At 39.7% G+C, this 27,914-nt stretch overlaps 1 protein-coding gene across 2 annotated transcripts; it reads left to right on the top strand.

Annotated features, from left to right (window-relative positions):
• The first annotated feature begins 21 nt into the window (after positions 1-21).
• On the top strand, positions 22-27,703 carry LOC124139451 (scaffold attachment factor B2-like). 2 transcript variants are annotated; one of them, XM_048402687.1, is made up of 19 exons: positions 22-178; positions 4,129-4,231; positions 4,598-4,623; positions 6,156-6,305; positions 8,691-8,742; positions 9,655-10,675; positions 11,701-11,738; positions 11,896-11,987; positions 13,028-13,177; positions 14,079-14,145; positions 17,796-18,008; positions 18,841-19,013; positions 24,543-24,706; positions 24,866-24,976; positions 25,338-25,469; positions 25,641-25,820; positions 26,093-26,241; positions 26,362-26,475; positions 26,591-27,703. In XM_048402687.1, the coding sequence occupies exons 1-19, from the start codon at positions 56-58 to the stop codon at positions 26,911-26,913; spliced, it is 3,381 nt and encodes a 1,126-aa protein (XP_048258644.1). In that variant the 5' UTR covers positions 22-55; the 3' UTR covers positions 26,914-27,703. The 2 variants fall into 2 exon arrangements, with proteins under 2 accessions (XP_048258644.1, XP_046362467.2); XM_046506511.2 differs by having other exon boundaries at positions 26,078-26,241.
• Positions 27,704-27,914: the final 211 nt, after the last annotated feature.

Here is a 27,914-nt window from a genome sequence, read left to right as displayed (position 1 = left end):
CATCCGGGGAACCTGCAGCATCCGGGCACTTTTGATTAGCCTTCTGGATTACAACATGGCGGTGCAAGCAGAAAAGAAGCTCACTGAGCTGCGTGTCGTTGATTTGCGTCAGGAATTGGAGATACGTGGTCTAGACAAGGCTGGCGTGAAGGCTGTATTACACGAAAGGCTTGCAAAGGTAAACAATTTGCCTAATTTATTTGGGTTTGCATGAGTAGGTTTTCTAGCATTGTCTAAACACGGGTAAGTTTATTTCTGTTTTGTAGGCCATCGGCCCATGTACACAGTTTATATGTCAACTAGGCGGTAGATGATACAGTATACTTACTATCAAGTGCATATTTACATTTCAGAGCTTCTTTAACGAACTTAGCAAAAGGATTGACACATCAGTAGAAGTCAGTAATTTATGAAATTTACAAATATTTGATGAAATATACCACTTCGATATGTAGCCTGCAACCTCGGGGTATCGCGGTACTTGTCATGTACGCTAAACGGAACAAAATGCACTCACTGACCTTTATGATTATTCGTGTTCTCTATATCAGATATCATTTATTTTATCAAACAATGTATATTTTACTGATAAAAGTTCATTATTTACATCAGTAGCTCCGAGTAAAAGCCGGGCCTCGCGCTGTTTGACAAGGGAGATAACTCCATCGTATCGCGGTACAGGGAAAAGTTGTGTATGGAGGTCCGAATTGGACAAAAAGAGGACATGGTATGATCATGCCAGACATCAGTGATTTGTCCAAAGTGCAAAGATGGCGCAAGTAGAATTCTAAATGTGTCATCAGTAATAGCCTAATAGGTATTCAATACATATTTATCGAAAAGTAAGAGAAAAATATTTTTATGAGTCAACAACAAAATATCAGAAATGATATTCTAAGATTGTTTATAAAAAAAATGGATTACAATAATTAGTCACAAAATGGAAAAATGTTAACAGTCAACAATAAATATATAAAAAGCACTCCTAGTAGTATGCCCAAAGTATGTATTTATCTTTTGGCTACTAGTGAAGAAAGAATTTCTAAGTTTGGCATTATGGCCCTTATGATCTCCCAATAGATTCTGGGCACAGAGTGGGAAAATATGTGCGGACTACGTAACTTCCGTTACCTTATTAGTCGCCATGAATATGCAGATGATCTAGTTCAGGTCGATAGAGAAAGTTTACTTGGGGAACTGCGGGTTATATTGTTGGCCATTGATAGATGGGGGTAAGGCAATATTAAAAATGATGCCAGAAGTAAGTATTAACGCATTAATAACTCCTTACTTACAGCAGACAGAACATTCCGAGAAAATTGAAATTGTTTACGAAGTGAGCACTTCCTGGTTACTGATTTGCATTAATAGACAGCCGCTTAGAGACCTGTCCTGCGTGAACTATTGGAAATCACAAATGCCGCGATACGATGAATGCCTCGGTACCACGGGGTCCGAGTATACTTATTTCTCAACAATACATATGCTCACAATCAAACATGAAATGAAGTTCCATCTTCAATGCTATTAGCATGATTAGTATTATACATCCTACAAATTCGATTAACAGTTATATTTTTTTTACATCTGATATTTCAACGCAAAAGCTGTTCATGCAATCTCAACAAACATATGTATATATCTTCTCAATTCCCTAACTTTGATGTTTGTAACATAACATGTCTAAACGTGCTACCAGTGTGAAAATCGAGTCCCGCATCGGCATGGGAATGACAAGATGTTGTCTCTTTTTAAATTACTGGTGTGCTGTTAACCTTATCCGGAGCGCAGCTAATAGAGACGGTAAATGGTGGAGTGGTGTTCTTTTGAACCTTTAGTGTCCGTGACGTTTCATTGTCGTTGTCAACCTAATTGTGAGTGCCCAATACTTTCGCTATAATGTCCCGGCCAACTCTTATCCTTAACCCTCGGATCCCCTTTCGGATCTATCCCCCCTCCAAAAATTATATATATGTTTGCATTGGTGGTCAGTCCTTTTGATTGTATATTTTTTTAAGGGGGATACAGGTGGAAGTCTTACTCTTATGAAAAATACTTCATAGGGGCCCCAAAACACTACGCACAGATACGGCTCACTTTAGACAAAAAAAATATGTTAACTAGGGCTGGGACAAGTCCAAATTTACTACCCGGGTACCCACTGTCGGTCTCAAGAGATACAAAATGTCTGATTGGAAAACTTTTTACCACAGCACTTGCAAAACGTATTTAGATACATGTTTTAAACAATCTGGTCATGCATACACTGAAGTTGACTTAAGTTATATCTTTATTCAACCAGAAAGAAATGCGAACATTAGTGACTTGTAGTGTTAGCATAGAGTTCTAAATAATTTTTGTCATTAAACAATATATCATGTGACTTACCACAGGTTCGGGTAGTCATGTGGGTGCCCATGTCCTTCTGAGTACCTACCTGAAGTTACCCGTCCCAGCCCTATTGTTAACTTGGCACTATTGTGAGGATAACATCAGACTCTTTGAGTCTATTTATGCGGTAATGTTCAGGTTAAAATGTCGTAAGTGTACTAGTTTCATGTTATTTCTGACATTCCGTTTACAAAGTTGACTGTACCAATAGCTTTAATTTTTGTGAAACTGTGAGCAAATTATAAATTTGTCGTCTGCAATCTGACCAAAACCAATATTCCTCAAATTCAATCTTCACATGCTTATCCTTAACATTATGTACTATTGATCTCGCAATATACAGGTTATACATTTAAGGAAATTTAGCTCAAATAGGTTTGTTTTAGGGAAGAAATGACAGACAGATAGAAATCAGTGACAGAACTGAAAGTGCATCATCTTGTTGTTTGATTTATTATTATACCACTCATAGGTATGCAGAGAAGGTGTCAGCAAGCTTGTCACGAGTGGGTAGAACTCTTGACCCCAGCAGTGATAACTCATTGTGTAAATCCTATTCTTTGAATGGCATTGTTATATACTTGTTACAACTGCTGCTCAATAAACCGTGTTTGTGTTTATATTCAAGTTGGTAGTTCTGCCATGCAAATCGTGCAGTGAGGCCGTGTTATTGTCGATAGTCATTTGGAGACATAAATTCGGAGTTAATCAATGCGAGCATAGACCGTTCGCATTTTTCGCATTTAAATCACACTCGTGGTAATTTCAAGATTTACATTATTTCAGGTAAACTCACAGTAAAACATGACAACCTTGTCTGATAAATAAGGGAATCAACTCTCGCAGTGTCTTGAATTTTGGAATAAGCACAATTTGATTCTTACTATCATTTCTTGGCCTGCCTTTTGAATTCAGTACTACAAGCCTTTCAAACATGTCACAATACCCAGACATAATTTGTGATTAATTATGTTTACATACACTATCAAAACAATGCCCTGTGATGTCAGCCAAGCAACATGGTTTCAGGGTTCATTGGGTATGCATAAGCTTCTCCGTACTCTATCATGTCTTGACACAAAGTCATTGAAAAAGGCCAGCAATGTTGAGAGTTTGCAACATTTGTCTACTTAATATAGTCTGCGAAGCATTTGTATTTTCAACATATTTTTGTTTTTCGGATTTAATTTAGTTCATGGGGCTAAAGGTAATATCAATGGGAAATAATATGTCCATAAACTATTTTTCTTTGATTCTTCAATTTTCATTTTTCTGCACAGGAATACTGTGTATTACTATTAGGTATTTTTTATTGACAGTGTGTACAGCTGATTACTATTTCCAACATGGTTTATGAAACATATACACAGTTTTTTTCTCAAATTTCACATTTTCATTGACCAAGTTTGTTATCTCTTGTTCGTTCACCTGAAGTGATACAATGTCATTTTTGACTGCATAATACCTCCAAATCTTCCAAGTGCTGCCTCCTTAGTCGAGAGCAGGGTGCGCATTATGGTTGGGGGTGTGAAATTTACTCAATATAATACTGTAGATATTGTTGCTTTTTATGTTAATTTTAGGTACCCAAGTAGCGAACAGAAGATCACTTTAGGTAACCAGTGATAGATTTAAGTCACATTTGAAGCCACTTGGAGGGGCTGAGGTGTTGAGTTTATTTACATGAATATTTGAAGTCTATAGTCTGAATGTTTAATTGTTTGCTTTGTGTTTCAGGCATTAGAGGATGAGGGGCATGACCCAAATGAATACACATTTGCTGTATCTGACGCTACACCCAAAAAGACGATAGAAGAAGTGAAAGGTCCCAACAGTGAAAGTAAGTGACATCAATGACCAGATCCTGTTTATGATCTTAATCATGTTAATACAGTAGATGCTAGAATTTGTATTGTCATTGTTAGCATGAGGAGATATGTGGATCTGCTCCTTCAGTCTATGTAGTGTCAGAACATTCATTGACAGTCACATGATCACTTCTGGTCTCTTTAGGAAGAAAATTAATTTTCTGAACATGCTCTCTTTTGATAATAGATGAAGATGAGTATGGTTTTATGCCGCTTTCAGCAATCTTCCAGCAATATCACGGCGGGTTGTTTGATAACAAAGACGCAAGCTATTCAAGTTAAATGAGCACTATCGAGCAGCCAAAGGAGGTTTCAATGTTCTGTTTTTATGATTGCAGGATTAAAAGGAAGACCAAAGGGAGAGGCAAGTATAATCAAGTTTTCATCTTTCATCATGCATTATAAAATTTCCCCCAAAACAATAATTTCTTGACCTATGGTGCAATATTCACATTGTCCATTTAGTTTGATTGCTAAAATAATGTGTAGACCTTCTAACTTGTACATCTAAAAGCAATCCTTTGTCTTGCCATTCCTAGTCCAACTCAGCAAACCAAGATAAAACATTCTTGATGTTGTATTTTGAGACCAAACACTGTAGTATAAACATGATAAAGAGTAAACAATGGATATAATAGTGATAAAATACTTCACCAACTGGCTTTTAATACTGTGTGAGTACAAGAAACTTCAATCCAGCCTGTTTCATTGACTGAAGTATTGCTTTTGCAGTCTTGTTACTTGTCTGAAGCATGTGTCTAGTTAAAAAATTGTTCGGTCTTGTAAGCTCATTTATTGATAATCCATATAATAACAATATATTCTACTGAAAATGATGCTTAGAGCATTGTTCGGTGCAGTAAGTCTCAGCTTTTTTTTACACAAACTGCTTCTTTATAGCACCATATAATTAAACAGGGTGGACATATACTAGGCATACTGACATCCCCCAGGAAGCAGGGTCTGGTGATTACAATGTGTGACCAAGATAATATTGTCTCATCATAACTTGAAGGTGTGGATTGTTGTTCATGCTACCAACCACTGGTTTGCCGGGCTCAGACTACATTATTATATTCCCGACCTAAAAGGGTGGGGGTTTATGGTTATGCCAAGGAATTTTGTCTATCCAACCTTTCGAGGACATTTGTTTGTGCAAACTATAACTTGAAAACTACAGAATAGATTCTTTCAAACTTGGTGAGCACTTTCTATACCAAATGGAGAGGTGCAGTATAAAGTTTTATTTCAATATTTGGATTTTATGAAAAAATGCAGCTATTTTTCTTTTGTCTACTACTTTTTTTTCCAACATCAACATTTGTGCAACCTGTAACTTGAGAACTACTACGTGGATTCTTTTCAAATTTAAGAAACATATTCTATACTATTAGTAGTGTTGCAATGCAAGGTTTGATTTTGACATGTAGAACACGCTGTGATATAACTGAAATAATGTTAAAACCAACTCACTTTGATAAGTTTTGAACTTAGAATTTGTTTTACTTTAACATTTGTGTGACATCATGGGGCCACAGTTTCTATACCAATAGGAGAGGTGCAGTGCAAACTTTGATTTCGATAAATGGATTTTCTGAGAAAATATTGTTGTTTTCATGTTTTGAAGTAAGAAATATGTAGAGTCAAAGTCGTGGGGTATTAGTGAGCCCTGCTCACCTTTTGTCCTTGTTTACAGATGTTATGATACAGCATGAATATTCCTGACAGTGGAATGAAAGTGCATTCACTCGGTGTCAGATACAGAAATGAATGGTGACATGTGGATTGCTCCAAAACATTTCAGCTTTGTTGAAAGTACAAAAAAGTTTGTTTCATCCATATTTATGCATATATTTTGAATCAATATTTGAGTAACAAATTTTACCCTGGCATTAGGGGGAAGAGGATGGGGGAGAAGAAGCAGAAGAAGAAGAAGAAGAAGAAGAAGAAGAAGAAATGTATGAAGAGGACATTGAGGGTGAACCAGATGAAAGTGAGGACATTCTGGATGATGTTATCGATGAGGATGCTGAAGCAGAGGAAAAGGTGTGTGTCCAGTTACTCTTTAACCATGCGTGTGTTGTATAAGATGTCAGTGGTGCATTCATAAGAGACCTGTAATACTTTATAGAGCATGTTCATGTAGGTAGAAGACTGAGAGTACATTGTTTGGATGTACCTTGAGCTGAAGCTTAACATTTGTATGTTGATTAGTAACTGTTAGATTCATTCACGCACTCACTTCATGACATTCCAGTTTACTAGTCCTTGCACATTTTCATTGTCCAAGTTTGTTCTCTCCTGCTCGTTCACAATGTTGACTGCTTACAATACACAAAATAGCAATTATAATCAAGTGCGCACTATGCACAAGAAAATATGAACTCACGCGACCTTCATTTTATATCAGGAATACGGTGGGTATCCGATAACGCTGAGGGTCTTCCATTGACCCCGAGGTCAGCATGATCACGAGGGATGACTGGACATGTTAAAAACTTATCCATAAAGATATGTAGTTACATTGTAAAATTATTTTCGCATGGTAATCAAAAATATAAAACTAGTATAGTCCTGACTGCTTGGCTAATAGTAATAATACAGTACAAATAAACCAAAAATGAGTGAATTGTTTCTAAATATGTTTCACTAAAGCAAATGTTGCTGATGTGTGGAAGTTTAGGAAGTGATTTTCACAGTTTTGCCAAAGTTTACAAATATGTATCAGGAAGGTAAACACTGGCAAAAACATTCACTTTCACAAAATTGAAAAGTTAATTGAAAAATTAACAATGACCTAATGTTGGTTTCGAAAGGTAGCAGGCTTACTTAATGCCAGTAATTATGCTGCCTACTGCATTGTTCAGTTTAACAGAACTTTGGAATTTGGTATTTGCAAATAAATATATTTCTTTTACACTATGATCATTTGTCTGATTACTCATCAAATTTGAGGATATCTGCTGGTTTTTTGTGTGTTCATGTCACAACTCACACTGTCATGTATTGGTATGCTTGAACAACATTTTTTAGATCAATATATTGCCATTTTAGCAATTTCAGCTGGGGATCATTGGTGTTTAAACATGAAATATGCTAGACATGAATCAGTGATTCTGACATGCTAAAGAACAAGTGCCAATTTCTAACGCTGCCACTGGAATTGGTTTTCTCAACTGCAACCTTTTCATGCTTATGACACATAATTGTTGTCAAAATCTGACACATGATTTGATGACCTTAACTGTCAAGTTCACTCAGTAAGAATTAGGCATAAAAAACAGATTTAGCTTGATTTAGCTATATAAAACATGCACAAGTGCAACCTATTGTTGAAAAATGCATCCTGTTGTTTATGTCAACATGCACCAAGTGCATGTCAAAAACTTTCAAGACCCATGAAGATCCGGGTTAGAATTGGTCTAACAAAAGGCGACTATGCTGTCATAAGAGGCGACTAACAGGATCAGCTGGTCAGGCTCGCTGACTTGGTTGATGCTTGTCATCATATCTCACTTGAGTAGAATGATGCTCATGCTATCAATCACTGGATTGTCTGGTCCAGACACGATTGTTTACAGACCGCCGTTATATACCTGGAATGGCTGAGTGTGGTTTTAAGCACCAACCAAACGAACAAATACTTTCAAATTTGTGTGTGACTCCCCCTTATTAGTCCACACCCCAAAAAAAGTATTGCAATATATCATGATTTGTTATACAGGTATCTGCATTGCGATATATTGGGAGTAAAGTGTTTGACACTGATTGCACAAATAGATCCTACTTTCTACATACTGTATTACAATCAATTTTAAAGGGAAACATCATTGGGGAATAAATCTTAATAGACTATAGGTTAAATAAAACAAATCATAACAAAACTCAATATGTGTCAGAAAAAATATTGCAATATGTAAAGTTGGAAAAGCTTATTTCAGTGTACCAGTAATACTGTGCAGTCCGACTAACATGAAATATTACGGTGACATATGCTGTTAAGGCCCAACACACTACTTGAACATTTACTTTTATTTGTTGTAATGCTTGTCATGTACATGATGTATGACCTTTTGTTGTTCAGTTGAATGTACTGTTCACATCATAATGTGTAATTTTTACATTCTATAGCGTTCCTACCAGCCTGCTAATGTTTAACATTTTGAATCTCTATTCTGTTTCTGACCATAACTACATGAAATTTTGAAAAATTTTGGTTACTCTCAGGGTGACTACTGAGATAGCATAACTGTGTTTATTGCAGTGAATTGATATATTTAAGTACTGAAGATTGATGGTGATTAACAGAGCTAGGAGTCTTATGTTAATTCAGCTCAGTAAAATGTGAAAGTTTTTTCCACTGTATCAAGTCATGTTGGATGAAGTAAACACCTGTTAACATACACCATGTACACTGTGGACTTGTTTCAGGGAACTGGAGAAGTGGATGATGTTGATGTGTCAGAGGCTGTGGAAGGGGAAGGTAAGCTTTTGCCATTCAGTGGGAGGGACAGGTTCAAAGAGAAGAATGACAAATAGTTTTCTTAAAACTAACCAACAACATATGTTTTTAATCCGAAGATTGCAGGATAAATTTTGTCATGTTATTTTATGAGAAAAAAAATCCTTTTCCGAACATCTTTTTAATGATAGTTTAGTCTTTAAATTGAGAGAAGTGATAACTTGCAGATGCACATATATTTAAACATCTTAAATAGTATCAGCTGTGGATGGAACAAGGCATCATCAAACTGCATCATCGGCTCTGGTATTTTATTTTATCATTGGACTTTGGGAAATCTGGAGCTACCATACCCGATGGATACCTTGGCATTAGGTTGTCATGTAACCAATTGGTATTACTGTGTATGAAGGAACAGTATTTGAGGCATCACTTGGACAGATTAAAGACTTGATCTGAGAAAGACTTGATGGGACGTCCTGCTACTGTGCTGTTTAATATGGATCTGACACTTAGAAACAACAAACATGGACGTATCGTATGTGAAGAAACAGACTTTTTAAAGAAGATCAAGTTGGTAGTCTTGCCAGGACAGTTTGTGAAAGACAACAGGGAAGAAGATTGTGTCCGTGAATCAACTGATGTTCCTCAGACCAACTGTTGTTGGCATGGACTGATAAGAGTATTCTTCTTCCATCTCAAGACCCTTGATTCAGCTGGAAGGGAATCTATGAGTGAAGGAACATTTTATTGACTCCATATGGACTTCTTCAAGGCCACTCATCAGTAGTTAGTTTAATTCTTTCTGTCTTATGTCAGTTCCTTGTACAAAACTGATGTAAGTTCTGTATAACAAGGTGAGTTTGAGTTTTGATATCAAATGGACATTGTGTAATGTGGTCTATATTTGTTTTAACTTGAAAATTTCTCTAGCCCCTCAAGATGATGGTGAAATGGCGATGGATGTCGGTGAGGATGATGCCATAGTAGACTTGGATGAGGAGTTTATAGGGGATGGTGAAGGGACAGCAGAAGGTGAAGTTGATATGGAAGAAGCTGAAGGTGAACCTGGGCCTGAAGAAGATGCTGAGCCTGAGATGGAGACTGAGATTATAGATGAAACCGGGCCAGAGGCTGAGGCTGAACCAGAGGAAGACGAGACTGTTGAAGAACTGACTGAGGTTGTAACGGTTCCTGAAGTCACCCCGGTTCCTGCTCCTGCTCCTGTTCCTGCCCCTGTTCCTGCCCCTGTTCCTGCCCCATCCCCTACTAAACCCACTACAGCAGCAAAGACCAAGGCTACTACCCCAGCAGCTAAAGGAACACCTGCACCAAAAACTACACCAAAAGCAGTGGCAGCAAAAACTACACCCAAGGTGGCAACTGCTAAGACAACACCCGCAAAGACGCCTGCAGCAAAATCCCCTGCAGCAAAACCAGCAGCCACACCTAAGAGTGGAGCGGCAGACAAAGCTACGACACCCGTTAAGACACCTGCCCAAAAGGCCCCAACCAGGACTGCCACCCGGTCATCCACACCTAGAGCTGCCGCAGCAAAAGCAGCATCAACTGCAACAGTAAAACCTGCAGGAGCTACACCAGCAGCAGCAGCAGCAGCAGCAGCAGCAGCAGCAGCAGCAGCAACAAAGACGGTTACAGCAAAGGACTCATCGAAGGATGAAATCGGCCTGTTTGAACCAACGGATGATTCTTTTGATGTGCGTGTTGATGACACTCAAGTGAATGAGATTGATGCAGATCTGAAGGAGGAAAAGGGAGGAGAGAAGGCTGCCGGTGAGAAGGTTGCCGGTGCTGATGCCACAGCAAGTGATGAGGCCAAGGGAGATGCAGGCGAGACTGTCAAAGTGAAGACGGAGGACAAAACTAAGCTAGCTGACAAAAAAGATGAGAAGAAACCTGAAGAGAAAAAAGAAGATGCAAAACCTACCAAGAGGTTGGTTTGCTTTGTATTGATGTCTTCTTGATCATGCTAACGTCTGCAAGATCGCTCAGCTTTCACTAGCTGTAACGACCAGATGAAAGAGATTGTCATTGAATTGAGCTGCTTCAGTTATGTTGAAGTTGGCTTACACCAATGAGTTAAGGTATTCTTTGGCATTAGCTGTCCTCCATTAGATGCTTCTAAGTTTCCTGTGTTCCACATTTCACTCGATCCAGGATGTAAAGCAGCAACATCCCAAGTTAAAAAAAATACTTTTGAAGAGAAGTAAATTCAGAGCCATTAATTTGTTAATCTATAAGAGAAAAGGTTTTTGTAAAATGAAGAAATTGAAGAGTGAGATAATCATCTCGGTCATCTGAAGCAAGCATGAGCAAGTCTTTGTCGAAGTGACAGCAGAAAACCAGCTTTTATTGTCATCAGATTTGGTTTCCTTCCCTAGGAATGATGTCTGGCTGCACAAGGTTCCCTTTGCTTTCATTGAGTGTTATTGTCTGGTGCTCACCGTGAAGGGATTTTCTGTTTCATTCCCTGTAATGATAAAAACATTCTTCCTCTTCATTTACTATTTTACATAAGTGATCAATCGGTAAAGGGTCATGATTAGTTTATCTGTTGAAAAAACTCAGAAAAATCTGTCTGACTTGAGGTTGAAGGTGATTTGCTTTGATTGTATACCCAATATAGTCAGCATTATGCTTAGAGAAAAGTGTACACTGGAATATTTACCTGGCAGGGAATTGTTATCCAGTCCTTTCATTTCATGACATTTGAAATGTGTTCTTGTTACTTAGACCATGTAGACAGTAAAACTGTAACATGTAATTTATTCTTGAAAGAATATAACCAGGATGAAGGTCTTCAGCATGTTAAAAGAATAAATTCTCAAGACCTGTCAGTCTTTACACTGTTTTCTTTCAAAGTACATACTTCTTTGCTCATTCTTCTGTATACATTTCACTAATTATTCTGTCATGTTATCATTTTCAACATAGATTCCCCACTTTTATCTATTGTAGCTCTGAGGGCAAGGAAGGCAAGGAGAAAGCAATTAAGAGTAAGTGTGACATGCATATGCTTTGTTCATGTTTGTTGTTGATAAGGAAGGGTAACATTTCTAGTGTGTAGCGAATAACTTACTGTTTGAGTTTGAAGATAGGATGAAATTGTAAATGGAAAAGTTAGTAACTATGAAATTCAATTTCATTACCTAGGTAACCAGCATAGTCGCAACCTGTGGGTAAGTGGCCTGGCATCGTCAACTAGAGCCACGGATCTCAAGTCACTTTTCAGCAAATATGGAAAGGTGAGAATATTTTTTCAGTATCATTGTTGATTGTATCTCTGGAAATGTTTTAAATCTATTTTATTCATTTTATTCAAAATTTCATTTAATATTGTTGAAATTAATTTCGGTGAAATTTGTTTGTGAAGTTACGAAAGATCACACAAACTCACTGGTGCCTTGAAACAAACTTTAGTTGACAGAATGAATACATATATCATAAATATTGTAGTTTGACTATTACATAATGGTTTTGCGACTGCAGGAGTCTTGATGGTGATGAGTCAAATTGTTCTATATGGAAGTTTGGATGCTTATCTACGAGATTCTTATCAAGACTGAGTTGCTTTTTCCAGAGAATTGGCCTTTTGTGTGAATAATTTAACATTTAATCATTTTTTCTGATGACATTAAGCAGGCCTAAGTGCCTATCTCATCTTAAGGATTTATCATGTTTATAGGACACTTTGTTTTTATAGTTTATTTTCACCACCATATGAACAAACAGAATTCTAATGTGCCTCATTGTGGGAGATAGTAATGACCTTGTTTTCTTGTTATTTTAAATAAAAAGTGATATTATTGGGTATGTATTGGGTACCAAATCACTGGAACATCTGGGAGAAAACATGTGTACAGCATATTGATTTCAGGCTAAGTTTATGAGACAGCACATGGTAATCTTAATCTCAGCATATAAAACGATGCCTGTCAGAACAAGAAATACAATCTTAATGGTAAATCATTATGTCTAGTGATGTTTTATCTCAAATTTTAATTTTTTATTAGCCTAGTTTATCACCTGTTCATTTACCTGAATTCGTTGAAGGGATACAATTTTCTTTTCTGCGCATAGTATTAAAAAAAATACTGAATGCCCCAGGGGAGGCACATTATATTTGAGTGTGCACGAAGTCAAGAACATATTGTACCTACAGAACCTTTCATGATATTTTCTGCTTGTAAAATTACCAACATAGATAGTGCAGTATTTACTCTCTCACTCGTCCATATTGACAAAATAGGAACATATTAATGGCTATGTTGTTCTCACCATGCAGGTTATTGGAGCTAAGGTTGTGACCAATGCTCGCAGTCCAGGGTCACGATGCTATGGATTTGTGACAATGTCATCAGCTGAAGAGGCCTCCAAGTGTATTCAGCACTTACATCGGACCGAACTGCATGGGAAGATGATCTCTGTGGAAAGGGTATAGAGTACACAGTATTCGGAAACATAAAGTTCTCATGTTACTTCTAAGAATACCTCTACTCAAATTTCTCGAGAGAGATATACAGTAAACTACGGTTATAACAAACTCAAAGGGACCACTAATTCTACTCCGTAATAACCGTAATTCTTTATAAGCATATAAACAGCATATATACATGAAATGGCCGGGACTAAAAAACATGTTCGTTATACCCGCCAGTTCATTATAAGTGTGTTCGTTATAAATGTAGTTTACCGTACTATTCTTCTTATACTCAATGTAGCACCACACTGATTACTGATAAATATAATTAAAACTTGACCTCAACATTTTTGCATTAATGGAGGTATTAAGGTAAGAAATTGTGCGCACTCTCTTTAAATCTGTGTAACTTTATGCAATGTGTACACATCGCTTTTTATATTTGAACCTCAATAAATGCAAAAATATGAAGGCAAAAAGTATAGATAGTGATAGTGAAATAGAAACAGTGAAATAGCTTAGCAAATAGACAACCTGGAAAAAGTAGTCAGCTAGAGGGCATGGGCTTATTTTTCTGTTTATGGAAGCACAAATACAAAAATAATTGCTTGGTTAGCCTATTAAATGATATGTACGGTGGCCCATAAGGGACATGGAGTCTGTTTTTCAATATTTTGATATTTCACTTACTGTTATTGTAACCTTTTGCAACCTTATCACATATTTGTATGACAAAATGTGTTAATTTGCAAAAGGTTACAATAAAAGTAAGTGAAATATCAAAATATTGAAAAACAGACTCCTTGTCCCTTATGGACCACCGTAGATATGGGATCACTTACAATTTATGTGTTTTGAAATATCCCTGTTGAGGGTTGAGCAGCATGTCTTATTATTACCGCCTCTATTTTACAAGGCAAAGAATGAGCCAGGTGGACCCAGTAAGGCAGTTGTTAAAAAAACTGAAGAAAAGAAACCGGCGGGTAAGTGTTGATACTTCCAAGTCAACTTCCCTAGGACTTTCCTTATCAGTATTTGTTTGATGATATGTACCGATATTTAATCCATCAGAAGTTAATCCGCAAGGGAATTGTTAGCAGCAAATGAGTCTACATTTTATCCCCCGTTTTGAAAAGCAGGGGAATAAAGCGATCAGCATATCCGTCTGCCTGTCATTTTCCTTTTCCAGAACAGAATTCCTAAACGGTTTTGCGGGGGTATTAAAATCGACAGTGTCAGTCTGTTGTTTCAGATGTCCTTTCTGGAGCAGATCTTCACCTCACTTGGCACATAGGGGGGCACGGGTGGCCCAGTCGTCTAAGGCGCCGCGATTCTCTGTGCAGGGTTGCGTCCCTTGGGCACGCCAGAAACCTGTGATTGTGGGTTCGAATCCCTGTTCGCCCTGATTATGTTTCTAGGTTTGTCAGCACCATACCCGTGCTCGTGGGATTAGCCATGTTGTTTATGAACAGAATGTCAATTTCGTTAGGTGATTTTGATTATACTGTGCATAGACTTGTTAGTGCTGTCAAAATGTAACGCCATGATTGACACCTAGTTTGGCAAGGGTGGAAAGTGAACTTTTAAAGTCAAATAACCTCCTTGCTTCACGAAGATGGTTCCAGTTTAATGGTGTTCACTACCAATAGGCAGTCCTAGCATTTGGCATTTCAGTTACCCCTTAGCTATTTAACTGCCTTTCTACTCCTGAGGAACATCCACTTCGAGTCGTACATTGATGACTTTCTCCTGAGTCATCCGGACACGTCCACCATGGTGCGCTATAGGGACATCACCAGGCATCTACTATATCAATTGGTATGGATGGTCAACGAGGCGAAGTCGGAGTTAAGTCCCTCTTACCGGCTCCAGTTCATAGGAGGCCTGTTTCAGACAGATCAGGACCTTCTATCAGTGCCGAGATCAAGATCTTACGCCATCTCACCTTCCCTGTCAAGCACACACACTTTTCCTATGGCAAGTGTTGCTGGGGCTACTCACTTCAGCCCAGGATTTGACAAGCAGAGCCTGCCTACATCTGTGCCTAATACAACACTTCCTGGCCCCTTACATCAGACGCAAGGATCTGTACGCAGCCATTATTCTACCATCCAACCTAAGGACTCATCTCAACTGGTGGACGATAGAGTCGAACATCTTAAGAGGCGTCTCCTTATCCAGGCTAACCCCGAATCTACACCTGTTCATAGACGCCTCTCCTTCAGGGGTGGGGTGCTCATCTACAAGGCCAGACAGCCTTTGTGCTGTGGTCTGGCGAACAAACGTACTTGGCTCATAAACAACCTTGAGTTGGAAGCGCATTGACAGAAGCAGCTACAGTTCACTCGCAATCTCCATCGGCAACTGCACAGTGGTGTGGTGCCTGCGCATCAAGGGACAGCGCATTCTCACTCCCTTCTGCAACAGATGTAAAGGTTTTTTCATCTAGTGGATCATCTGGGACAACAATTCATAGTCCAGCACATCCCCAGATGTTAGAACATTCTGGACGACTCCCTATCCCGCCCAGACATGGTGGCTCCCTATGACTGGAAACTTCACCCAGGTGCTTCAGCACTTTGGTCAACCCAACATCGACCTGTTTGCAAACCAACAACTTATGAACCTACTTATCCACCCTCACAGCAAACTACCCAACCCAACACCAGGCAGATTTCATCTGCACATTTGGTTGTCTTAAGGCACCAGGCAGCTAATATATTTGTATTTTCTTGTTTACTTGGACGTATCCTCAATTCAGCCTACCTTTAGAATACAGTACCACAAACTTTTCAAACATGTGACAATACCATATGATGCAATTCGTAGTATTTTGTTGCCAGTCACACCAGCAAAACAATGTCCTGTGATGTCAGGGGTCATCGAGTGTGCATTAGCTCCTCCCAGTGATCTATCATCTCGACACGCAATGTCATTGAATACGACTATCGTTGTTGAGAGTTTTCAATATTGGTACATTTTATAGCAAGCGCTAATTTATGAAAGCACTTCTATTTTTAATATATTTTTTATTTCGTTTTTCGTAATTCAAGTGGCTAGAATGATGATAAATGGGAACTAATATTCATATATTATTTTTTTTCGATTCTTTTATTTTCATTATTATGCATAGGAATGCAGTTTCTTAGGTGATATTATATTGGTGCTGAACACATCCAAATGTTGCTGGTGTTAGCTGCTCCTAATATTCTTCGCACAAAAATGTCGAGAAAAAAAGGATGAAATGGTTAAGTTGGAATATTTTGGCTATTGGAAACTGTCCTGGAACATTCACACAAGCCACTTTCACTCGCTACATTTATTCAGTACTGATTCAAAAGCGAACTCAACCTTGGGTCGTCACTAGCCATGCTTATGCCTCCCTTGTTCCTTACAACCTTATCCACATTATCCTTACAGTGTTCCCTACCACACTTTTCTGTCACAAAAATCACTCAAAGAATTATTAAATCCCATGTCTTCATGAGTACCCGCGAGGTTCGACGTCGAACGCCAAGAGCCGTTTTCAGTTCTCGCCATATCGGTTTATTCCTCACCACTCGGTATCTTGTAGATTATGGAATAGGATGAGTGTGCCAATTGGCATCAGGATCACTCTAAGTGTCCGTAGACGTAGTCACGAAACACCATGCCTACCCGTAACCTTCATTAGTGTATGTCACCTATTTGACCCTTTTCGTTCAATTTCGTTACGGCGTAGGCATGACTAAGTAAATTTGCACTTAGTTTTACAGTGTGGACGTAGTTCATTCTGTTAGCAGTCTGGCTAACAATCCAAAGGTCGCGAGTTCATGTCCAACGGATTCTCACAAAAACCGGTAGCTTGTCTATGACACACGTGTCATTTGAAGGGTTTATAATTATTGAGGTTTTTGACGTATGAAGGTATACCCACCGTCATACCATCTAATACAGATGAATTAAGGAATAATGCTTTTAGTAAAAGGAGTAATGATTTTAGTAAAATCTAAATATTTTTTACATTTGTATACTTATCCTGCTTTACTACATCTAAGGGCCCACCCGTCATAGACTTGCCTCCCCACAATAACTACATTAAAACCTTTTGTAAGCTCGGGTAACGAGCAGGAATGTGAATTGATTGTGACGTCACAATCTGTCCCGTAAATAGACTTGAGATGAAACAACAATTTTCTTCACCCAGGACCATCACAAAGCGCTGTCTTTCATTGTCGTATGGTAATCAGTTGATGCATTAAGGAGTTATGCAGGATAATTATGCAAATGTAAAAAATATTTAGATTTTACAAAGAAAAATTCTTTTCATGATGACAAATTGGACTTGTACTGAAAACGAGGGAAGTGCTCGTTTCTGGAGCAGAACTCAGTCTAGTGGTGAGCTAGCCTTTTGATGATATGGGATGTTGAAAAGTACTGATCAGCATTATTTTTTTCTTCACTGAACTGAACGTAGCCAATGGCAATGAACCAAGAGTTTGGTATAAATAGCTCCATTTCCGAGTTGCATCAGAACTGGGGGATATGTCATCTTCTGATGACTCTTGTTCTTACAATTTGAAATGAGTTTTTCACATACAGAAGCTAATCATTGATGTCCTGTTTTCTCAACATGGATCATGTTTGTTTGCAGACAAGAAGGAGACGGAGAAGAAAGATGGGGAGAAGAAGGTAGAGAAGAAAGATGAGAGGAAGCCTGAGAACCGGGATAATCGGTCCAGTCGACGTCCACACCATAACGACCATGATAGAAAAGAAGCAAGACGCCCCGAGAAGAAGCATGATGATAAACGATCATCAACCACAGATGCTAAAAGACATCCAACAACATCGCCTAAATCAGCAGGTTTGTTCTTTATCAGATGTTGATCTGAATGTTTTCATTAGGATAGAAGACCAAATGTGTTGTTATGTTGTTGACAGTGTTTGAAATTAAGCTGGTAAGTCAAAGAGTCCCTGTCATAAACATTATGTTAAAAGTTATGATGTAGGGAGGGAGTATGGGGATTCGAATACCATAGCAGAAAACCTGAGGATCACAGGATGCCCAATAATGTCAACAACTGCATCAACTGGGGGCACGGGTGGCCCAGTCGTCTAAGGTGCCGCGATTCGCTGTGCAGAGCTGCGTCCCTTGGGAAGCCAGAAACCTATGATTGCGGGTTCGAATCCCGGTTCACCCTGATTATGTTTCTAGGTTTGTCAGCACCATACCCGTGCTCGTGGGTTTCACCGAAGTGGTCAACGTCTTAGACCTGCATCACTTGGGGCTTTCCTCCCACATTAAGCTGACACGCCATGATATAACTGGAATACTGTTAAAAGCGGCGTTAAACCAAACTCACTCACTCACTACTGCATCAACTCGTCACCAGTAAATGTTGACCTGAAGAGTCATAACAAAATGTCATGTTCTAAATTGTGTAATATCTCTTAGGAATGCAGGATGTCAAAGGTCCTAATTATGTTGGTCACAAGGTGCAAGTAAACTGAGAATATGAAAGCCACAATGGCAGGTTGGTTTAGATAAATCTTTGATCTGGCAACACATGATTTGAAATTTGATGTTGTCATACCCCCAAAAGTGTAGTACCTAGTTTGGCATGATAGGATATTGCTGCCATATTCTTGTATAGTTTTACCGTTCACTCTCATACTCCCAAATATCTGTTCATCAGAGAAAAAGAAACCCGAAGAGAAGAAAGATGAGAAGCCAAAAGAGAAGACTGCAAAGACAGAAGAGGGAGCTCAGAAGAAAGAGGAAAGTGCAGAAAAGGATGAGAAGAAATCTGAATTGGGCAGATCCCAGTCCAAGGATCCAAAAGATATCCTTTCATTTGAGAAAATCAAGGTACAGCTCCTTTGCTGCAATTTTCCTCTTTTATAATATTTGTTGTCTGACAGATGCTGAACACATGATTTCCCCAACCAGCTCATTCTTTTTCTAATCGTCATGCTATGGGGAGGTGCTTACACATTCCCGAGCATGGATTTGATAGACAAATCGTTCAGTGTCTACCTGTACAAATGTTGTCATAGGGAGCAGAATCGACGTGCAAAATCTTCGGAGAAAACAACAAAGTCGCAGAAAACACCCTTTAAAAAAAGACGACGAAGAAATCTTCCTAGAGCATCACTGTTTCGTGCCCTCTGATCCCTGTATTCACAATTGATGACGACGAGGATGTTTTCTGATAGACGATGTATTGAACGTGATACTTCAACCTTCCCCTGACCACTTCGGCGAAACTACCTTCTGGTACAGACGTTCGAAAAGTGCTCTCAAATCCCTCTGAATCTGTCTGTAGGTCACTTTGCCTTCGATGAACCCTCCAGAGGTTCGTGAAGTCTCTCTCTCTGTTGACAAATTGAAGATAATGTCATCGGAGGGTATTAACAAGACTGTACCTCCCATGGATCCCTCTTTCCATTTTGTCTATACCTGTGATCACGTCGGCAGACCATCGTTCATTGTCTGCACCTCACCAATCTCCTATTCGCCATTCATCTCAAATCTTCCTTACATCACTCATCTGACTCATTGACCCCGTAATTCCAATGACAGTGATAAGGTTCGATCAAAGAAACAACATTCGCCCGGAAAGCTCTTCTCTACAGTTCATGCTTTGGATTCATATCAACCAGGATCCGAGGTTCGGTGAACCGAGGATTGGGATCGGCATTCCAAGGTTTAGCGAACCTCCCAGACTCGTCACACTTTGAAGAGTCATGATTCATCATTGCACCAACACACCTCTAAGGTTTGTCAAACCTCTTGGGATCGGCAAACGTCTACGGATCAGCACACATCAAGTACTCAACATTTGACCAAGGTTCAGCGAACTTTTCAGGATCGATGAACATCCCAAAAGCAACGCACTTCACAGTATTGGCAAAATTCTTCGGACCACATGTCTTGCTGAAACTCCACTGTACTGTACAATACTCATCTAAAGATCGCCAATGGGAGATCCTCTCCTCATCTTTCCTCATGCAGGACACTTCTGAATCTTCTCGTTTGATTATTAGGGTGGACATTATGAAGACCACGTTCCACCAACTATCATCATCAGCGCCAAGATTTATCTTGGAACACAGCTTTGTATCCTGCTTACGCTCATACGACTCACAATTGGCATCACTATCCTCAGTTCATAGACACCTAACATGGGTACAATGTGTGGAGCCCATTTCTGGTGTTCCCTGCTGTGATATTTGCTGGAATATTGCTAAAAGCGGTGTAAAACCATACTCACTCACTCATGTCTGCCACTGTCAGCAGATGTCTGTCACCTAAAAACACCCACAGTTCTGCTGGTTATGACCGCACCATGACAACTTTAGAGCATTCTACATCATCACTTCCTAATTCGCAGAATCCTACTGATGTAACTACACAGCTTCAGTTGCTTTTACAAGTAATGACCTCAGCCTGTCTTCCCCAGACTGCTCAACCACCGGACACTATGGCTACCACTCCGGATCCACATCCTACCTTGATGTTGACAGCTACTTCAGCCAGTACAGGATGAAGATCTTCTGGATCGCCATACTTCACCTGCCTCTTCTGGTAGTACATATCCAAGACATAGCTCAGGATGTCCAATAGGACACGTCTTTTCAGGTGACAGTCGATTTATTGCGCCTACAGAGGAACTAACCAGACAATGAAACAAGTGACCAGAAGAGACCTTCGTTCACGCCCAACCAACCGGATCTTCATGAAGTACTGAGTTCGAGATCCAGTTCCTTTCATTGGCGAGGAAGGGGCCATCAAGCACAACGCTGAGGGAAACCAGGTGGACGTTCCATTTCCTTTTCCGGCCCCAGAAGTGGCGGCAAAAGATTAAGTCTCTTCACGGAGAACTGGATTATCCTGGACAGTGCCTTCATACTTTACCTATAACGAGATGCCTCTTATTGCTACACCAATTACAACGTATGAGCCACTGTCTCGCCAATATCTAGTCAAACAACTTCCCATTCTCACGGAAACATTACTAACAAAGAACACCATACAATACCTGGTCATGGATCTGACCACTTCAGGCTTCTATTCGCCGATCTTTCTGGTTCTAAAAAAGACAGTCTTCAACTATGCCTTATGTTCACCGTGAAACTGTTCAACAAGTTAAACTTACAGGTGCCTCCTCACTTCCGGATGAAGTCCATTGCGCTGTTACGCACGATTCATTGTCCCAGTGACTTCATGACCAGTTTAGATCTACAGGATGGATATTTTTACTTCCCCATCCTTCGGGAGCACCGACATTTCCTCTGGTTCTTTTTCCTCAGTCGCCATTACCAATTGAAGGTGATCCTGTTTGGAATTTCTTCAGCCCCGTGGCTATTTATCTGTCTCACCCTGCCCATCGTCAGATTCCTACACACTTGTGGCATCGTCTTTGAAACGAACATAGACGATTGCAATCAAGCCAACAAAGATCCAGTAAAATTACGTCTGAAACGAAAAAATCCGAAACGATCCCAACATTTCCAGTTTACCAGGGCTATTTGGCACACGCCTGGGGAAGATGTTCGTGCCCCAGGATCGATGGTTGAAGATGCAAAGCCTAGTGCCACTGGCACTCGGACAACCTCTCTCCCTGCACCACTGGCAACAACTCCTCGGTCTCCTGACAGCAGCACCAACTCTCACCAGGAGAGGTCAACTCCACTGCAACCAATTCAGAGCTTTCTCAAGCCATTTCTCAGGTTATCATTTTCTAACCTCCCTGCAAACCATTTTCTAATCTCCCTGCAAACCACCGTAGGACACATCTACGAAGGAGTCTCCTTGACCAACACCTTAACGTTGACCGTGGGTTTGGGTTTGGTACAGGTGGAAGGGTAGTCGTCTTGCAAAGAAAATCAGTCCCTACTGTCTCTGACGTTTGTTCAACTGATCGACTCACTCAACATTCTGGTTTTTGCGAGACACATCCCCGGTGTTTCCAACGTCACAGCCGAGTCACAATCCCGACCCAATGAACTATCTTCCACAGAATAGCGTCTACATCCAAGATTTTCAAGTGGATCTGCTTGTTATTTCTGTGCCCAGACATCGATCTCAACCCGTTTCAACACTCAGCTATCCTTGTCTGTATCTCCCATGCCCGACCCATCGGGCTTGGAATCATGACGCCCGAGCAATATCATAGGAGGGTCTGCACACTTATGCCTTTCCCCCATCCATTTTTCTACCTTGTGTATTGCAGAAGATAGTGTGCACCAGTCACCTCACACTGCTTTTGGTCATGCCTTATTGGCCAGCTCTGAGTTTGTTCACCACACTCATCCAACTAGCAGACAGAAGGTTTTACTGTCTATCTCTCAGGCTCGATCTTCTACTTTAATAATCTCACTGCCAGTTGCTTGATCCATCGCTCGACATCCTCAATCTGTGCGTTTGGCGCATTTTCAGAAATTTTCAGTTACTCCAGGTGGGTAGCCAAGTCTATCTCTGAGTCTTCTCCACAACAGATTGCTGATTATCTTCACCATCTCTGGTCGTCCCGTAAGCTGCAGGGCTCTACCTTAGCTACATACTTGGCTGCGATAAATTCCGTTGTCGCGATTACTACAGACACAACAGTGTCCTTAGTGGCCAAATGACATTCCTTGATTCTGGCATACAAGTGTGGTGGATCAGTCTTTTCGATTTCATCCCCCAAACCTTGGATCTAAACATCATACTTTGTCATATCACTTCAACTGATTACTAACCACTTGCCAAGAAAACCTATTTTCTTCATAGCTCTCGCGAAGCTGCCCGAGACATAACATATTTTTAAACATATTTTGCATGGGAATGAGTTCCTGGGTTTGACCTGGGATTTCATCGCCAAACATCATCTTCGAAATGAACAACCAGATCGGTTATGTACTATTCCATGTTTGACGTCTATTTTGAATCCTGAGGATATCGAAGACGTATCATTGTGTCCCGTACATGCTCTTTGTATTTGTCTTGATGCATCGAAAACCAGGAAGAGGCTTTTTATCCCGCTTTCTACTGCAGCAATAATGTGTAAGTGTCCCGTACTACGATTTCGTTCTGGCTTCTTTCGGTTATTCTCTGAGCCTACGCTTTTGCCGGCTTACCAGCTCCGGTCGCCTCCAACCAACACGAAACTCGTGCCATCGCCTTTACTGTGGCTTTACACTGTACTTGTACTAAGGCTGCAATTATGGAAGGATGCTACTGGAAATCTGATACAGATTTCACGTCCCATCATCTTCGAGACATTTCTGTGACTGATGCCCAAGGTCTACACCAATCTGGACCCATGGTGCTTGAACAACAGGTGCCTCCATAACACATCAGCGCAGATAGTTGACGCGTACCTGCTTTTTCGCTCTTCATCATGAAGATGCCACATGGCACAGCCGGTTACCGGTGTCCCCATCTTTTTTCCACTCATCTTTGCTTTGAGCATATGTTGTTGGGTATTGGTTCGACGATCCTCAAGTGGATATAGTCAATTGTTGCTCTTCTCGTCTGAACATATTAATTCAGTTCCTTCATGGGTTTGAGGGTTCGATGAAGCGTTAAAAGAGATGCCATGCGGGTTGCTTCTTATCATCCGTGGGAGATAAGATAACCCAGTCTTGTAGAATTAATTCACTGGATCTCGTTCTGAATCAGAGTAAGTCGTAGTTTGTATTGTTTGGCTTTACGATTATGCTATTCTTCGTTGAACATGTTCCACATTTAGTACTTTGTTTTTCCTCTGTTTATGTCTCAGGGTCACAACACTTTGTGAAGTGTTTTATCCCTATTCACGAGCTTTGTCTATCAGACACTAGACAGTGGTACTTTATGTAGTTGTGTATCCTTTTTTAGCTCCAGTTTCCTTGTGTATGTCCTACGGTTGTTGCCTTTAATAGTTAGGCTAAGGAGTACCGCCCCACCTTCCAACCATGGGGATAATGCATGGTGTGAGAAGGGATAAGTTTGGATATCAATAAACTGTATATTTCTATACTTATCCTTTCTCACACGTTATATGTCCACCCGTCCATCCCCGCATCACACTTCCCTTAGCCTACAAGCTTAAGAAACAGAATGAGCTGGCTGGGGAATCATGTGTTCAGCATGTGTTGGTCAATCAGCAAACAGAATGTGTGTGATTCAGATTGTTTGGAATTGACCATGGTGATATGAGGTATGTTTGGATGAATTGCTTTCTTTTAGCACATTTTCCACTTAGGATGAAAGAAGAAAGAGAAATGCATAGTGTGCGATAGGATAAATATACAATTTATTGTAAAATTTTCAGACTTAATGCACACATTTGCTGTTTAAATTTTGAAAAGAATGTTGTATTTCATTTAAAGACATCAACATATATAATGCATTTCATGATTTCGGTTCCAGGCTGAGAGAGAACGAGAACGTCTCCGACAAAAAGAGCGTGCTCTACGTGATGAGGAGAGAAGGAGACTGTCTGAAATTGAGAGACAACGAACAAGACAGAAGCAGATTCACTTACGTCAACGAGAGGAAGCTATTCGACTTGAACAAGAAAAAGATAGACTGAGGTATTTATAAATAGTGCATGGAATAGAAGTAGGGTATTTGAGTTCTTACTGTTGCTATCAGTGTCTACACATAGACAGTAAACTGCCCTATTTATTAACCAACACACACCTTTATTCTTTGAATATGTATGACACTACTGTGTTGATCTGTTTAAACAGACAAGAGCGAGAGAAGCTTGAGCGAGAACGTATTGAAACAGAAAGACTGCGCCTGGTACGAGAAAGACTGGAGAGGGAGAGACTTGAGCAACTCAGGCTGGAACAGCGAAGGTGAGGAGGAGTTAGCCATCTATTGTGTTGGTGTGGAGACAAATACAACAGTCTCAAGTTTTTGATAAGATTTGTCAAGATAAAGGTTGGATAGGAACACTTGATTTGTAAGAGCCCAACTGCTTAAGTGGGTTTATTGTTTTTAGATTTTTTTCTCCAGTATTGACATGAATGGATAAACTATTCTCTTGACACATTATGCAAACACTACTTGAAACTGTTTTCATACATGGAAATGAGAAATATGCATTGTTTGGAGGCTAGATTTGATGTTTTACATTAATCAGACGTAACATTCTTGATATTTAAGTTAACACCCTGCCGCCAGTGTGAAAGACGTTTTGTTTATTCTAACTTACAGATTAGATGACCAACGCAGAGCAGCAAAGAGAACGTTTGACAGTCGTGGAGGTCGGCATGACGACGACGACTACTGGAGCAGCCCCCCTAAACGGTCCACGTCAGATAGATTTGATAGTTACGGTGATTCTAGGTGTGTAACAAACAGCCTAAAGTTTTCATTAGTTAAAGCTTGGTTGTCCTTTTCACATGAAGTCACCATAAGTATGATTTTAACATCCTTGTATGCAAACAATAACTTGAAAGTGTTATTCTGATGAGTGAAATTCAGTGCGCAACAATCAAGATTGTTTCCTCTTTTCAGACGAGAGAATCGTTTTGACCGCAGTGGCAATGCAGACAGGAAGGTGGAGCGGTATGAGAGGCGAGATAGTCGTAATACAGATACTCGAGGTTCTAACCGAAATGATAGAAGGGATTTACCAGCACAACATGGACGTGAGAGGGAAGAACGACATGGAGACGGCTTTGGAGAAGCCCAGAGGTAAATCTGTGTTTATTAAAGGATAGCCCAAGTAGGGATCTACAGTACTCCAGTCGGGTGGTTACTTTGTGTGTCATCGTACCCCAATGATTTGAGTTGCCTGGCTCAAATGATTGTTTACAAGATATTTCATAACTAACCATTAAGAAATATCAGGGGATCAAGTACAGATGTTTAGTTATGCCACTTAACTTAAGGTAAATGTAGATCTACCTGCTATGGTTAATGTGGATTTGTGAGCATCTACCTATCTTCAGATATTCTGAAACTAGAAACCCCAGAGATGAGAGACGAGACACACGGACGCACAATCACCAGGATGAGAACAGACGAGATTTCAACAAAGGTAGAGATGATGACAGACGGACCACTAGATTACCTCAACGCCATGATTCTCGGAGTGACTGGAAATCAGATAGAGGTAAGAATGTAAATAAAGGATTTGGAGGGGTGGTGGTAGATATACTTCAATATTTATGTGGCTGCCTTGTTTCAATTCCAGAACATTGTTATAGTCTAATATGAGTGTTTGTGGTTACAGACACAAGGATGGTTGTAGCAAGTGGACGTGACACCTGGCAGGGACAAAGTGGCTCAGGGGTGCAAGATGACAGACGTGGCAAGAATTATAATTCTGGATCTAGTATGATATCAAGTGAGTTTTGCCATGTTAGATTTGACTGTCAATTTACAATCAAACACAGACCAATAATTAGCCCACTCAACTATTTGAACATGTTTGTCATATTTATGAGTAATTATATTTACAGATGGTGCTAATTCCAATCAGCGTCAGTCGTGGGGAAATGCCACAGACCGTAGCAAGATTGATCAGTCCTGGGGCCATGGTGTTGCGGACAACTCTGGAGCTCGAGGAGGAGCCAGTGGTGGTGACCGGTGGATGGGCGTCCAGAGTACACACAGTGACCGAGGAGGAGAGTTCAACTTGGGGGGAAGTCTGATGAACAACATTGGGGGACCAGGACTGTACATGGCTACTGCCCCACAAAACACAAACCTTATGATGATGGGTGGAATAACCAGACAACCAGAGGCACGCTATTTGCAGCAAGGAACAGTCCGCAGATTCTAGATGGAATGTTGTCTTAATGGGTAGTTTGGTCAGGATGTGTGCACACAGATGTGTTCAGTATGATAAATAGCATTTTCTGACAAGTATGTGATCTGCTAAGATTCTCTAACAGGAATTTTATCAGTTTCCTCATTTGGTGATATTGTGAAAAGAATGGATATGAATTACAGGAAAAATAAGTTGAACAGACAACCATAATATATGTGGCTGTTTGTTCATAATGTGTGATGAATGTATGATATTCTGCATTATAGGATATTTCAAGCAATGTGTTTACAACAGCTAAACAATGTTGGACTTGATTCATGTATCATTGAAAACTCACACTACCTATTTAATACAAATGCATTTTGTAATCACCACAGGATTTTGTAAATTGGAAGAAACAATGTGTGTATAATCATTGTATTTCCTCAGTCCTGATTTGTGTTGCAGTGTTGTAGAAACATATTCACAAACACTATTGTCAGGCACTATGATTCTGTGGTACTAATAGAATTTTGCTTTACAGTGTAATTAGCAGCATTTTTTAGTCTTTTTGTATCAGATATTTTTCAGCTTTTGTACAAATGTGAATTACATGTCCATCTATGTCAACATATTTGTATATACCCATTATTCATCACCAGCTGTATCAATAAACATTTCAATTATTTTTGTCCATTGTGAACGAAAATTGTTATACTTGTTCATGTCTCTACATTTTAAGTGATATATTTTATGATGTTGTTAGAATGTTGTTTGAACAGCTTATTTCCAATTGACATCCATTAAATTCTCATCATATTTCCATGTTTGTTTTTGACGACATATCTGGTAACTGGAACTGAGCAGGAGGCTAAGCATCTCCACTGCACTTGATGGCATTCATTAGGAGATGGATTTTAAATTGTGCTCTTCCCTGATCCAACCATGAAAACAGTTATTTATTTGCTTTCATGGAATATGTTTATCATTTGTTGATAGAGACTTAAAAGGAGCTGAGCATGTTTCATGGTGAA

This window comes from Haliotis rufescens, unplaced genomic scaffold (assembly GCF_023055435.1).
Source record: "Haliotis rufescens isolate VD_foot unplaced genomic scaffold, xgHalRufe1.0.p SCAF_28, whole genome shotgun sequence".
NCBI classification, from domain to species: domain Eukaryota; kingdom Metazoa; phylum Mollusca; class Gastropoda; order Lepetellida; family Haliotidae; genus Haliotis; species Haliotis rufescens.
Note: the sequence above shows the minus strand (reverse complement) of the source record. Positions and strands in the feature narration are given on the sequence as shown.

Coding starts and splice junctions, on each gene's coding strand:
- LOC124139451 (XM_046506511.2), top strand. CDS start 56: ATGGCGGTGCAAGCAGAAAAGAAGCTCACTGAGCTGCGTGTCGTTGAT. Junction 4,232..4,597: donor GAAAGGTCCCAACAGTGAAA/GTAAGTGACATC, acceptor TTATGATTGCAG/GATTAAAAGGAAGACCAAAG. Junction 24,707..24,865: donor CAAGAAAAAGATAGACTGAG/GTATTTATAAAT, acceptor CTGTTTAAACAG/ACAAGAGCGAGAGAAGCTTG.